A 15,920-nucleotide genomic window follows, 5' to 3' on the forward strand; every position below is an offset into this window, starting at 1 on the left:
GTCATGCTTTATGCCCATTTATTGTTTGAAAGATTATATCATTTTGAAACGCTACCCTTAATTTTCTGCGTTTAACCACCAGATGGACATGATGCAAAGATATAGAAACAAGACAAACTACTCTAAGTCAGTCACCTGCAAGGGTGAAAACCAGTCATGGTATTGGGAGTATTACATGTTTTTGTATTTATCATCTGATTAATATTTAGAAACACAGAGAGGAGACACTTTGGTTATTTTTCAGGAGTGTTTTGTTACAGAAACTACAAGAATCCCTGAGAACTTTAGCTTCTGAGCATCACAAACGGCTCCACTACGGAGGGACGAGGGGTTTACTCCTTGCCAACATGAAAAATCAAATAAACAAGCTCCCATTTCTCTCTGTCTCTCTCAATCTCTCCCCTTCCTTCCCCTCCTCGCTCTCAGCCGTCACCCCTCCTCTCTCCCCGTCAGTGGCGTCCCCCCCTCCACGACGCCTCTCTCTTAAGAGGTTTTCTCTGTTCTCTCGTTTCCCAGGTAAACACTCGCATGGGCCAGAGGAGGGAGGGAGGGAAGGAGGGAGGGGGGAGAGGGAGAGGGGTTGTTCCTCTTTGAGCCAGTCTCACCATTTCCCTTTTTTCATCATCTTCAGAGCCCTGATCCAGCAAGTACAGACGCAGAGTGAGCCCAGCGAGGCTGTGAAAATCCACATCCTAAAGTCCCCATGAGGACTTTCAGTGTGATCTTGAAACAGTTTCACTTTTAAACATTTGTCTGTTCATAATCCAACATTCAAAATGAGACTGTCAACACAGAAATGTTTTACGAATGCTGTTTACCAGTCCGGACACTGAGCTATGCACCAAACTGACTTTATTAAGTGTGTTTGTTGTCATGTTTCAAACACTAGCTCGACGTAACTGTTGAAAAATACATTACCTTGTTGCTTTGCATCCTGGGAAAAGTTGTCATGGGAAAGAAAAGTAGTGTTCAAAAGAAAATCTGCTCTCCAAAACAAATGCACGCCTAGGAAAGAGACATGTCATACCACAGTGGGTGGTGGTGCTCATGGGAAACATAGATTTCATCCAGGAAGAGCACTACTGATTCTGACCTCAGGGGTCACTGCTGTCAACACCAAACAGATGGTCCTCACACAGAGACTTTGGCTGTTTTCCAAACCACCTACCACACCAGCAGTGCCTACTATTTTGGCTGAAATTCAGTATGTAGTAGGTAGTATGCGAAAACTTGCAAAATCTGCATTATACTAAAAATCCCCTGATGTCCTGATCCAGGAAAATTTCTCAGTGTGTAACAAACCAGTCTACAAGGCATACTGTTTCCCACAATGCACGGCGCTAATGCAGTTTGTCTATGCGTGTGGCAGGTTTCGGTGAATTACTGCCATCTATTGGAATGAGTCGGAATTATAATTACAATACAACACTAACATTAGACCGCCCATTACATAGAAGTAAAGTGATGCCAAGTAACAACAGTAAATCCTGTCACTTCCAGTTGTAAAAGAGGCGCCACTTTTTTTTTTTACCATATGTGGATTATATAGACGTGTTTTTTCAGCCGTAAAAAATAAAAATCCCTTTCAGATTTATTTTCAGTAAAAGATATAACTTTCAGTGTAAGATTTAAAATCAAGTATGATGATTCTGTGTGATATGATTGACAAAATAACTAAAAGGCTGAGATCTGCCCACAGATTGTTTTGTACATTCATAATAAAGCCACAAAAAAAACAAAAAACATCTGTAGCTCCACTTCTAGAACTGAAAACCAGAGTAGCTCACTACAAAACAGACCCAACAGAACAGTCATACTACATACCACAAGCAAAGGCAGTATATAGTGCCTACTACATACAACATTCACATGTTGTATGTAGTAGGTGGTTTGGAAAACAGCCTTTAACATGGGTGTTAACGGCAGTTTTTTGACTTTTGGAGCCTGTCTCCAGTGGTCACTCAAGGAACTGCAGGTTTTTTGCACTTCTACTTTGTGTCTTTAATGGATCATCAAAGATTGCCGCTTTACTTTGAGAAGCTTTTACCTCTATTTCATGCTTCTTTAGGCAAAGGCTGACCCCTTAAAGTAAATTTGATACATCACCAGAGAGCATTTTAACCAGGGTCATGCTATCTTATGAATTAATTAAATGCTAGTAATGATGCAACACTCTAGTTAGGCCACTGGTGCTACGTTTTCTTGTGCTTTGCCTCAACTAAAAGATGTAAAAGTGTCAGATAGTCTAATACAGTTCAGATGTGGTGTGAAGTTCCAGATCTTTTTCAGAAATACAACAGTCTAAAATATCCCCAAACAGGACATGTAAAGCTACTCAGGTCAGTTTTCCTAGAAGTAGGTGAAAGGTGAAGCTCCAGCTGGTCTTCTTCCAGAGCAGAGATTAGTCCTCCAGGTCGGCTTCAGGTCATCGGTCACGCCACTGTCCGATCAGCTGATACTCAAAGTGTTGGCGAGAGGAGAGTCAGAGAAACTTGCTGGACGGGGCTCTTGGCGTGTTACAACTAACTTCTAACCCTCTCACCCCCTCCTCCCCCCTTTAACCACTGATCTACGGTCAGGTTAAACTCAGAACACCTGAAACACTCCAGCATCAGAGAGCCGCTCTGACTGTAGACCTCTGGTTAAAGGAAGAGTACAACATTTTCAGAAGGACTCTTGTTTGCTTTCTTTTTTCCAGAAGTGATACCTAAACTTACATCTGATTATCACGGCAGCCAACCCAGCTTAGCATCGAGACTGGAAACATTTGGGATGCATAAAAAAGAAAAAACCCCAAAATTGTTAAATTATGCTACCTTGTCGACCGTTCAGTGATAAATTATATGGGTAAAATAAAAGATAAATACAAGTTGTCTTTTAGACCGTTGCTTTCTGCCTTTGACTTGTCCTGGTGGATTATGACTCTTATGTCTGTAGCTGTGTAGAGCAGCATTTATTGAAAAAAAAAAACAGCACAACATTTCTAAAGGAATACAAAGATAAAAACAGGCGCTATTTAGCCCTAAGCTACGCAAATGATCAGGCCAAGTTCAGGAAAATTTAGTCTTTTGAGTCTTTTGTTCAAGTTTAATGTCTGAAACTGCAACAATTTTAACTCTAGCTGTTGATTTAAATTACATTGAAAAAGAAGACGTGATTTTTGAGGAAGGTCCCACTAAACATTTTTTAAAGGTTAAACCTGTTGTCCATTGTTTTTTTCAATTATATTTTTTTTCTGGCTTTTTCAACCTTTTTCTGGGATTAAAGTCAAAATTTTTACTTTTTTCTAAAATTTTGACGCTGCTTTCAGAAGCATGTCATATTTCTTTAAATTCTAAAACTTGAGTTTAAATTTGGACTTTTTTCTGCAGTATTTTGAGAAAAAAGATAGAACTCTTAATGAATTCTGACTTAAATCTCAAAATTCTTACACAGTGTTTCCTCAAATTCTGACATTTTCCCCAGAGTTTAGAGATTTAAGTCAGTATTCTGCATTTTTTTTTAACATTTCTTAGATCAAAGCTAGTTTACAACCAAGAATTTGACTTGAACTACAGGATTCTCACTTTTGTGTCTGAGTTATGGATTTACATCTCAGATTAAGAGTAATGTTTTTCCCCCGGGATTTTTAATTAGATTTTGGCATTTTTTTCTCAGAATTTGCCAGAGGTCTAAATTGATGAATTTGACTTAAAATTAAGAATGAGTTTCTTTTCAAATATTGCCAGAAAAGTTCAGAATTAAAAAGAATAATTTTCAAATTTTAATTCATTTTTATCTCACCTTTCTTACAAAAAAAAAAAAAAAAATCTCAGTGTCCGTGATCCTCTTCCAAGTTTGCTGAAAGAGCTGAATAACACAAAGTGTGCAGTTTGCAGAAAGCACTTTATTCATGGTTATATTTTAGGCAACTAAAAACCCAAGCACAGTGGTGTAACTGTAGGATTGGTTTAAATAGCTGACAAAGCATGGTCAGCTGTTCCTTATCTGTTTCCAGCCTTTACGCTATGCTAATACGCTGAAAAGCCACTGTGAAGACAATCACAGCATCATCTGTCTGAACAAACTCTGAGGAAAAGAGAAAGCAAAGATTTGTCTTCTCAAAATGTTGAACTATTCCTTTAAGCACAAGCTCCTCCCACTTGATCTCTTCGACTGAAGATCCCTGATCATCGCCGTCGCACTCTCTCCTCTCCACAACAAAAGGATAACCAGGACTCTCCTCCTGCCCCTTCACCACCTTCATGACATCACTAAATCCAACCAATCAGAGCGTTCCTCCTCAGAGCTCAGACAGTCCTGGACTGAGGCCACAAAATGCTCAACTGATGCACTTTGCCTCACCGCATGGCATGTTTGTGGCATTCTCTGCATAACCACACTCAGTCTCATCTGTGCCATCAGTCACAGCTCACGATGATGTTGACACTAATATACTGAATATTAATGTTATATATGAATGTGTGTGTGCGTGTGTGTGTTTGCAGTGTGATCATTCTGACTGCTCACTAACGTCTTCCTCCATCCTTCATCTTGTTCTCCTGATGTTTCTGTGTGTGTAGCTCACTCTGATTTAAACTCTGTGTATCTGTGTGTGTGTGCGTGTGTGTTTGCTCACTCTCTTCTCTGTCGACCTCAGAGTTTCGTTCTCCGTCACACGGGGGTAACCTTAACCGCTCTGCGTCTCTGAGCTGCACCGAGCGCGCTCCAGACAGCGGCTCAGTGGGCGGGAGCATCAACCAGATCCCAGGGACCCCTTTCCAGTACATCCCAGACTTCTGCGTCAGGGCGCTTACAGACCTGCAGTTTGTCAAGGTAACCCACAGATTTAACAACTAACAGTCCACATGTTCTGCTGTTAACCTGTGACATACAGGTACAGACACTCAGGTCCTTTAATTCATCAGATCAATGCTACAACATACTAAATTCAGAGTCTGAGGTTTGAAATCCGACCAAATTCAGACATATTAAAGCTACAGAGGAGCCATCAAATTACATACTGAAGTAATTTCTTTTTTAAACATTGGATAAAAAGTTGTGAAATTTCTTTTTTGAATTCTGTTTTTAGGTAAACATTTGTTCTGATAGAGATATTAACTTTAAGAATAGATGTTGTCCCTTTTTCCCCCATTTTTCTCTCGCTGGTGGTTTATGAAACCCTTATTTACTTTTTTCATTTTGAGAGCAGCTGCAGGATCAATGCTCCTGCTGAGACCCTCCACTCCCTCCCTACCAGCATGAGAATTGATGAGTCAGAGGTACTAAGGCTGTTCAGAGGCTGTAATTCTAGGAAAAGCCCAGGCCCTGACAACATCAGCGGAGCCGTTTTAAAACACTGTGCAGAACAACTTGCACCAATATTTACCAGTATCTTCAGGTCATCTCAAAATCGGCAAATAGTCCCTGCACTCTGGAAAACCCCCAAAATTGTGCCAGTGCCCAAAGTCCCAAAGCTGAAAGAGCCTAATGATTTTCGACCCATAGCTCTAACTCCGCTGGTCATGAAGTGCTCTGAGCGTCTTGTTAAGTCACACATCCTTTCCCAGACACAGCATCTGCTAGACCCTATGCAGTTCACATATCAGGCATCCAGAGGTGTAGAAGATCCCATTGCCACTCTCCTACACCTTGTATGTTCTCAACTAGAAAAAACAAAAACTCATGCCAAGATTTTATTTGCAGAATTTTCATCTGCTTTCAACACAAGTAAGCCCAGTATTTTAGCAAATATTTTGACTGATACATTTTTACTTGAAGATGGTCTTGTCTCTTGAATTGTTGATTTTATGAGTTTTAGAATTCAGCAGGTTAAAGTAGGATCGTCATACTCCAGCAAAATGACTACCTGCACAGGTTCACCTCAGGGATGTGTTTTGTCTACTCTGTTAATTATTTTATATACTCATTCATGCACCAGCACTTTTCCAAATAGGCACTTTATCAAATATGCGGATGACACAGCTTTGGTGAGCCTCCTGCACAATAATGAAGAGGACCACAGGCCAGTCCTTGACTATTTCATTAATTGGTGTGATACGTCAAACCCTCTTCTAAATACCCAAAAAACAAAGGAGATGTGTATTGATTTTAGAATAACAACTGCCGCAAATCCTACAGTCATTAATGGGGAACTTATCCTGATTGTCACTGAGTATAAGTATCTCGGCATGGTGCTTGATCACAAACTCAAATGGGACATATGGACAGCAAGACTGACTGCAAAGTCCCAGCAGAGGCTCTTCTTCTTTAGGAAACTTCTTTCTTTTTAAGTTAAGTGCTCCAGTGTTTTTATTCTGCTTTTATTGAGAGCGTCCTGTCTTTTTTGCATTATCTGCTGGTTTGGTAATGCTACAGAAGCACAGAAAAAGTCCATCAGAAAAATTATAACTGTGTCCAGTAAACTGACAGGCATCCCATTTGCAAATATTGGCTGCATCTATAAACAGAGAACATTAAAAAAGGCATCCAGCATTGTGGGTGAGGATGATCAGAGGCACCCACTTGCTCCTTCATTTACACTGTTGCGTTACTGTGCTCCACTGTTCACCAAAACAGATCCAAGTTTTCCTTTGTTCCACAAGCGATTACATTTTTAAATGAACAATAAGGAAAAGTTAAAATTGGTCTAGCTGGTCTAGACGAGTCTGCCTGTCCATAATCACATTGCTTCCTTTGCTTTTGCTTTTTTTCCCCTTCTCTTTTTGAACACATTGTTTTTTCATGTTGTTCTACTGATTTTGTTGCAAAATGTCTGTGATCCCTGCCACACCCTAATTTCCCTACGGGGACAAATAATCTAAACTCACTAACTAACTAACTATTTTAATCTGTATGAAACACTTGGTTTCAGCTGCTGTCTCTATGAAGCTCTCTGCTCCACAAACCCCCTTCGTTCTGATTGGTCAGCCCTCTGGAGACATGTCAGAGGCGGAGCTATGGGCAGAACTTGGCGTTTGAGGCATGCCCCTCCAAGGTGTTAGGAGATCCTTATGCAATGACCTCATTATTTCAGCAAGTCTGGTGAAGAGCTGGTGCTGTGTTTTGATCAGTTCACAAACAGATTCAGAGATTTCTACAACACATGAACATAAAGAGGTTTTAAAATCTGCACACTTTTGTCTAAACATCCATCCTTTTCCGGGAGACATGAGAAAATCTACTTTTTAATCAGTTTGTTACCTTAGCACCCCTGACAGTGTCTAGTCTTTAAGTTTTAGCTGTAGAGGTAAGATTAACATCAAAGTCAGGAACAGTGAAATGTTTACCACATGGTTGCAGAAAACTACAGTGATGTTTACTCTGAAGATAGATTATATATTTTTACAAATAAATAGATGTGTCATGATGTGGAAATGGTTCTTCCTCTCCATGTCTGATGTTTTTTCATCTTGGTATTAAGTCCCAAAAAACTTCCTGCAGTTTTCAGACATCAGGTTACCTCGACTTCTCACAAAGAGACCGGCAGGAAAATTTGAGATAAAGCTTGATTGAAAAAAGTGTTTGCATTAACACGTGCAGTCCAATGCTTCTTCAGGTAGTTTTAGGAGTTTTGTTTATGAGCAGGAACAGCCTCTGTGTGGTTTTGTTGTCTGAAGCATCATTATGTTACTGAGCGAACTGTTCCAGGCGGAGGTAGATCAGCAACTCCTGCACTCTGCTGTAAGATGAGCAACTTCAGGACTTCAGTTTTTCTTTTTCTTTAACCTTTTGATCTGAGATATAAAACAGAAATCCATGGTTGGTGTTTTGCTCTCTTTAGATCACTCGTGCTCAGTACCAGAACGGGCTCCTGGCATCCAGGCTGGACAGCTCCCCACAGACCCCAGACGGCAGCCACACTCGTCTGGACACGTCTGTCTCATTGCCCCCCATTACACCACCAGGGACCCGCGTTCCACTGCCACTGGCCACGCCTCCTGTGAAGCGTCAGCCATCCAACACTCAACTGCCACCAACCGGCCGGTCCATACCCCAAACAGCCCCGCCTGCTGCCCGCAGACCCAGCCAGTCTCTGCCCCAAGCCACTCCTCCTCCCAGTAACCACACCCCCATCTCTCAAGCCCCGCCTTCCTCCATGAGCACAGCGACCTCCATCCCCCACCCAACTCTGACCTCCTCCAGGTCCCAGCACTCGCCGCCCTCTGCTGGCTCGGAGGACGGGGCGGTGGAGACCACCACTCTGCTCAGTGAGCAGCAGAACTGCGTGGGCCCGCGCAGACCCAGCCACGGCCAGGCCCACCCCCACCCACAGGTCCACACCATCAGCCACACACACACTGAAAGCACCATCTAACTGAGGCCTGAGGGGAAACAACATGTTACTCAGTATAAAACACACACCTGCACTTCTTCCTGTTTCCTGTTTGCTTGTTGTCTCCTGAACTCTCTGTGGACGTCTGAGGAGCAGCACGTCGGTGTATTTTATAAACACATCCTCCTGCATGCCGCTCTCCCTCTCCAACACTGAAACAGACCAAGAAAAGACTACAAAGATGGAGGAGGCACAGGGAACAGGAGTGAGTGTGATTGGATAGGGTTGTGGTTGAGTGGATGTGAGAACTTAAAGGACCAGTTCACCCAAAACATGAAAAGACAGATTTCCTTTTTCTAACCCATGGAGGTATCCAATGTTTTGGTTGAGTGTTTAAGTTGAGATTTTAAATCTTTTGCTATTAGCATGAAAATTTTTAATAAGAGAAGCAAGCCCAGAGCATGCAAATGATTTCTCAAGAAAAATTTGATTTTTTTACTTTTTATTTGGTCCTAAACTTTTCTGCTCATTTTTTTAACACTATGAAGTTCTTTTCTTTCTCTATTTGTGTGAACTGACCCTATAAGTCATCACTGGTGGGATGTTAACAGGAAACTCACACCCCCCTGCTTTGTCCTCTCAACCCTGCAACATAGACTACAGTTAACCTGTTATGGTTTTTATTCATGCATTAACTTCTCTCGTTCCTTTTTGCTTTTTCAAAAAGTGAAGCTCACGGTTTCAGCTTCAGTTATAGTTCGTTTTAGAACAGCCGCTTGTTTGAGGATGAAATGGGAAAGGCTTTTATTGTGGCGGGACAGAGGTGAGAGACGGAGCAGTCTCCTCTCAGCGTTGGTCTATTTAACTACCAGCAAACGGACCAGATTCACTGTACTGTACGGATATTGTTGGCTAAAGTGAAAGTTGAGCAACCATAGTGCTGATTTTGCACAATTTCGCCACTTTCGAAACAAATCCCCCGACCTTACCGTAGCACAAACTTTGCTGCAGACTCTTAAATTTGATTTATTTATAAAGAATATGAAAGCTCCATTCATTCGAACATTCCTGGCTTACATGCTGAAAGTCTGGCCAATCAAACTGTCTTTGCTTCCACCCTGTTTGTTGGCTGTTTTATTCCAGAGACACAATTTTGTATGTAGATATTCAAAAAGACCAAAAGTGTACAAAATATTGATTATGCAAAATACTTGGTTTGGAGTTCAACTTTCAAATCACAATTTAAAGACAAAATATGCTAAAATATATACTAATCTGCTATTTTATCACCATTTGATATTATTTATTAGCTAACCTTAGATTAATAAATGTATATTTACCTGCTAAAGGTGCTTGTGGATTTAAAAACCACCCTTTCTACACCTTGCATAAATACTTTAAAACCAACAGACTAGATATAGAAAACAAAACTCATGCATGCAGCTAAAATACAAAGCAATATTAATATATTTTTTATTATGGATATGCATGACACCTGATTCGAGGCTGAATGTGCAGAAACAGCGGTATGGTCCTTTAAGATGAAGTGAAGGTGGGTGGTTTTCCTACCTCCTGAGAAAAAAAGGCAATATAAGGCAATATGTGTAAATGATTTAAAGTCCAAGAGGTAATTTATTTATTTTAAATTATTTAATTTATGGAGAGTATAAATGACTTTGTTTTGTATTGTAGAGATTTTATTTATTTCATGTTTTCTTAAAAAGAAGTGCAGCTGGAGTCAGAGCTGAATATTTCTGCTGACTTTTACTGCACAGACTGTTTTATCGTGATGACTTTCACTGAATATTTCTCACTGTGAACAGAGCTCAGAGCAACACGAGCACCCTCAAAGCTTCACATCTCACACGCACACACACACACGCACACACACACTGTGGACTGATGTCAGAACTTTTGGTTAGGTTTTGGTTACGACTCCTCGGCTGTTTTTGGTTTGAAGTTCCTGTGTTTCAATACAAAGAGACGTTTTCACCAAATAATCCAGAGCAGCGGGTCGCTTCATGCTTACATCTTCAGCAGCTCACAGCAAAGTCTGCTGCCGTGAGGACATTTCTATGCATTCTCTGCACAATAGCCGTACTTCAGAGAATGAACCTGAGAACTAACTGTCGACCAAACTCTTCTGTCAGAGGCTCTGGACTGTTTTGGTTCCAAACAGGGTTGAAGTTAGGGGTTTTGGGAGCACTAAAGTCAAGTGTTGAAGACCCTGAGCCCCAGAAAAGTATCTATTCAGTTCTGTTTTCTACTGTTTTCTACTGGTTTCATAAAAGACAAGTAGAAACTTAAACAGGTTTTCATTGATCTTGAAGCAGCAGCTGTTTTCCAGGATTTGCTCAACATTTCGGGATGTGCTCTTGATTGTGCGTCAAAAGTTACAGAGTGTCCGGAATGGGTAGGAACAGTCAAACTTTGCAGAAAGAAAAATATTTGGGTGCAACTTTTCTATTATTATTAATACATTTCCTAATGTGAAAAAGTGGATTTCCAGGAAGAAAAGTTCAAAATTAGTCAGATTTTCCAGAAAATGCAAACACTCTTAAAATTTTAAATTCCAACTCCTGAGTTGTAAAAGTTTTATCAGATGTTGCTCGTTCTTTAGCATAAATTGAATTTCTTTGCGTACATGTGAACAATGCTGCAGCTCTAGTGCTGGTTTGCTTTGCTGCTCAGAGGTGCAAGAGAAGATCTGTACCTGTCGTAGGCACTGTCATAACACTTTAGACATACAGCAGAGTGTGTGATCGTCCTGCTGGTCTGATACATTACCATCCAACTTGATTCAGGATAAGCTGATTAGAGCTCTTCATCCTGTACAAAGCTCGTTTGAAGAAGCTGCAGCTTCCAGTCTTGAAACATGAAGCTAGCACAGTACCTTTAGAGCCTACTCTGGATCTATCAGAATCCACCTACACACCTGTTTGAAACGTCAACAGCTCCTCTCAGATTGCCATGTCATTTTTCACTCAACTCGATGCATCAGGCTGTAACTGAAAGCAAGTGAGCACATTCCCCACATGTTTAGCAGATCCTTTAACCTGTTTGTCTTCACTGTGTGTGTGTGTATGTGTGTGTGTGTGTGTGTGTGTGTGTGTGTGTGTGTGTGTGTGTGTGTGTGTGTGTGTGTGTGTGTGTTAACCTTTAAGCTCACAGTAAGAGCAGGGTTAAGGATTGACACTTGAATATTGAAAACACTCACAGCACAATAACTTTAATGGACGACAAACATTCCTCTGCATGCCCTCTCTCTGCTGATGTTAACCCTGTCTGATCCCACAGCCCAGCCCTCCTGATGTTCCCTGTGACCGGACAGAGCTCCTCACCGATTCACAAGAAAAAAACAAACAAACAAACAGGGAATTATTCATAAACACCTAGAACAATGTAAAGTACATTTTACTGTGTATGTAAATTTTCCTGAATCTCACAGGCGAGGACTGGTTGGACATTTGATTGTGTTTTACAGACTGAAGATGCAAAGATAAAGAGATTAAGAGGAAGATGAGAGTCGCAGCTCACTCCTCACCCTCTATGGGTGAGCTCACCTTAATGCTGCTAGCATGTGACCTACCTACTTTTGTTTTCCTATGAATGCAGTGACACTAAAACAATCTAAGTGACTGTAGAGATGAACTATTTTGCAGATGATGTAGTGATTTATCGAAACTTTAAAGAAGAACAACTGGTATATAAGCTAGCACTGATTTAAACCTGTGAGTTATCTAATACTACAAGTTCAGTCGGGGAAAGTTATTATTCCAAAGTGTTTCTACTATTTTTGGGAGGTTTTCTGGATTAACAAGGGAGGCTAATGAGCTGCCTAATCTGGGGTCACCCCAAAAGTCACAAGTTCACAGCTGGTTTGTGGTAAAAAGTTTATTCATTGAAGGTCGATCAAGGATGTGGGCCACGAAAGGTCATAATATACTGCTAGGAGTTCAAAAGATGTTTATTTTCTTACCTGTGGGGATCCAAGTGTCAAAGTTTAGCTTCAGTGCTTTCTTTATGTTTCCTTATTTCTCATTTTCAACTTGTCAAAAACAGCAGCTGTCAGAGGCTGTGCTTTGTAACCCATCTCTCTGTTTTGAGCATTTCGTCAAGACGTGTGAGAAATTACAACAAGTGTAAAGATCTGCATTAGATTGGTGTTGGGGTAATGGATGGATTTGTAAATTAAAAACCAAACTTCAATAAATCTTAATTAGCATGAAGCCGAATCACAACAGATGTTATCTCATGTATACAATCCAAAAAGACAGGGTAGTGTTTTAAACAGTGTAACTTAAATCTTACAGGTTAGTCTCTAAAAAGTGAACATGTTTACGATCTGTGATTTAAAATTGGTACTCTTTAGGGACCTTGGACTGCAGAGGGAGAAAAGGGCCCGTGGAGATAGATTTTGGAGAAGAAAAATAAATAGTTGTCCGTCATGTTTTTAAAGTTTAACTTTTTTCTCTGAATTCTGATTTTTTTTTTTTAAACCTGAAATCTAACTTTGGAGTCAAAATTCAGAGAAACAACTCTGATTTTTTTTTTTTATTTCCTCTTGAATTCATAAATATTATTTACTTATCTCACTGCTGGCCAAAAATCAGTTTGATTATCTCAAATTGTCCCTTTCCAAGTTGTAAATCTATTCATGCGCGTGATTTTACCTAGAAGCTATATTTGTGCATGTTGCAGGTCTATTTTAGCTATTTTTGCCTCTTCTCTGGAGAAAAACACAACTGGAGCGTAGTGTCTGTGGACAGTCATGTTTTTCACTCGGCTGGCCGTCTGCTCTTTTCACAAGTTGAAAATACGTTTGTGTTGTTTTATTTTTGTGCGAGTGGGCTGCATGTTGCTAAATTTCTTCATTCTTTACCAAATGACCACACAGCAAACCTGGGGCCATGCACTCCTCCAGCATGCTCAGTGCACACAGAAAGCTGGCAGGTGTGGGGGCTTAATGGGGGCCCAGTCTCTGGCCCCTGAGGCCCTTGAAGGAGTCTGTGGGAACCATCATATTATTCAGCAGGACCCTCCTGTGAGGGAAAACCTGCCTGTTGATGCAAATATTCCTGAAGTGGATGTAGCCTTACCCTGGAACTGGAGAAAACTTAGACCTGCCTGCTGGTTCATTTAGGTCTCATGTAGCAATGGGTCTTATACTGGTTTCCAGTGAAGCCACTGGTTGGCTGTGTGACCACCAGTCTGTGTACTGGAGAAATGTGAAAACATATGTTATTAATGTTGTATTTATTGTAAACATTGTATTTATTATTATTATTATTATGGTTGTTTCTTTTTGTTAAAGGCAGCACCTGAGGGTGTGGTTCTGTGAAAACGGGCTTCCAGCTGTGAGACGCAGCCTTTAATGGGTTCATTGGCCCAGAAACACTGTGTTCAGTTCCCTGAGTGCTGTTTGTGTTATTTTTGACTGTAAATACTCTGTACATGAACAGATGAAACGCTGAAAGAGACACTGAAAAAAGATTTATTCATGACGACGGATGCGCTTTGTTGACGATGCAGGATCACTTTATACTGAGGTACATGTTAGTCACTAACTACCAGCTGTTTGAGGAGCAAAATGTGTCTTTAATCAACATTATGAAGCACTTATTAATGCCTTACTCTTCCTACTTATTATTACTAAGCCATGTTTCACTCCCGTCAGAGTTTGTATTTTGAAAGTGGGCATAGCAGGTTGCAGGTTTGTAGGATTTTCCAGCACCATTACATTTGCTTAACTTCTGCAACCAAAATCTGCTTAAGTTCAAGATGCCCAATTTGATCGTTAATCATGTGAGACCACTTTTTAATGACTAGAAGTAATAAGGAGGAAAACTCTGAATTAAGAACTGATAAGTGCTTTTTAACGTGCTTTGAAAGGTCAGTTTGCTCCTTCCACACATGCTTGTGGTTAATGGGGAATATGTGCTCCTGAATATGAAGTGTAGTCAAAGTTATATTTCCATGTTTTAAATAGCAATAAAAGTTGCACAGAGTTGACCTCAAATAATGTTTTATCACCTCCTGAAGCGATTTTTTTTTAGGTCATGAGAAGTGATAACCAAAGCTTTATTTCTCTCTGTCCCATCCCCTCCCCTTCCTGTCTTCCCTCTTTATCTTTCCTCCTCCCACTCTCCTTACCAACTTCCCCCTCTTCTCCCCTCATTAATTTTTTGCCCTCCCTTATCTCCATTCCTCTCCCGTGCTGAAAACAAGTGCTGAAATTCCTGCAGCTCTGACTGCTTAAACCCTTTTTATTGTTCAGACCTTTTCTATCATGGGAGCCGAGCAGGGGAGCTGGGCTTATCAGCAACTCCTGTTGTGTTGTTTTTTAGCCCTGCAGCAGTGTGATGATTAGACCTGCAAGAAGGTTAAATATTTTCTGCTGCAGAGTTCCCAGGCCATGATTTTCCACAGTGTACCATGCATGTGTGCAGGGTTAGAGGTTTGGGACATGTGCTGCAAAGAAGGCAAGATGAGTGAAGTAAAGAATCTCCAAAGCATGTTTGTGCATCTTTTCGGATATAATGTTATTATTTCTTTTCATTCAGAGGTCAGGCAATATGTTTTCAGAGTCTAAGTGCAGATTTTAGACAGTTCAGAGACCTTGAAAAGTAAAATATTTAGAGCCAGGCATTGCAGGAATACTCCAAGTCATAGAAGTTATGTCTTGGGTTCTTAAAGTCTGATATGGAAGGAATTTATTTCCCTTTTCATTCCCCCGGGTATATGTACAGACGACGGAAAAAGGCCTTTGGCACTGTTGATGATTTTCTTTATTTAACGGCTGAACAGAGATGAAGGAGCACTTCCAAACATGGGTTGTGTAACTTGAAGCAATGTGTACATACTGTTTTGTAACTACTGTAAGGCATTTGAAGAAATCTAAGAGGTTAATAAAACCCGAGATATATTTCTCTACTGAAAACCTGTCTCTGTTTCACATTTAAAGTTTTTCACTGGATTTTAAACACTGAATTTTCTGTCATCTCACAGTTTTGATGTGGGAATTGTTTACAAGACATGTGGGTGGATCCTCATATTTCGTTATCAAAAGGAAGCTGGTTATATGACTGTCATCACAACCCGGCTGCAGCCTGCTTCTCTGTCACGTAGTGCACAAACTATACAAATATGAGACACTTCAAGGCCTTTCAAGACTGCCAGAAAAATAGAGCATGATGTAAAATTTTCTTTTTACATCGAACTAGATACCAGTAAGTCTTCCTGTTAATATCAGTTATGAAAAGATGACTATTTCCATCCAACTGTGGTGAAAACTACACAATTTTCTTATTTTTATGATATGCAACACAGCTACTTAAAGTTAAATTTATAAAATGTGACATATATTCTCCTAATTTTTTACATATTTTTAGCCATTTGATCACAGAAATCTGCATTAAACAGTTGATGTGGTGGGAGACAAAACAAAGCATATTAGCCGGTACCATATTTTACAGTCTTGCTTTATCTTTGATGAAACCAGTACGTCAATGCAGAGAATAAAGAATCAAAAGTGTAGTTTCAATTTAGCATTTAACTCAACTGTTTCATTTTGAAAACTTGATCATTCAGCACAACTCTGTGCTTGATTCAAACAGTCTCTTTATAACAGGTTTCAAAGTAAAATGAAAGTATGAGCAAGCTTGGT

General features: G+C 40.3%; 1 protein-coding gene across 2 annotated transcripts in view; it reads left to right on the forward strand.

Annotated features, from left to right (window-relative positions):
- The window catches only part of LOC141805162 (metal transporter CNNM4), a 34,912-nt gene extending 22,103 nt beyond the window's left edge, over positions 1 to 12,809 (forward strand). Inside the window, exons 6-8 of one of the 2 annotated variants that reach the window (XM_074689955.1) lie at positions 427 to 516; positions 4,640 to 4,815; positions 7,763 to 12,809. In XM_074689955.1, coding sequence (XP_074546056.1) covers positions 427 to 516; positions 4,640 to 4,815; positions 7,763 to 8,296 — 800 coding nt within the window. In that variant the 3' untranslated portion in view covers positions 8,297 to 12,809. The remainder of the gene's footprint in view (positions 1 to 426; positions 517 to 4,639; positions 4,816 to 7,762) is intronic. The other variant, XM_074689956.1, reaches the window with a different exon arrangement.
- The last annotated feature ends 3,111 nt before the right edge of the window (positions 12,810 to 15,920 follow it).

The sequence above is a fragment of the Halichoeres trimaculatus genome, unplaced genomic scaffold (genome assembly GCF_033239565.1).
Source record: "Halichoeres trimaculatus isolate MK-OKI-2021-1 unplaced genomic scaffold, fHalTri1.1 fHalTri1_scaffold_16, whole genome shotgun sequence".
NCBI classification, from domain to species: domain Eukaryota; kingdom Metazoa; phylum Chordata; class Actinopteri; order Labriformes; family Labridae; genus Halichoeres; species Halichoeres trimaculatus.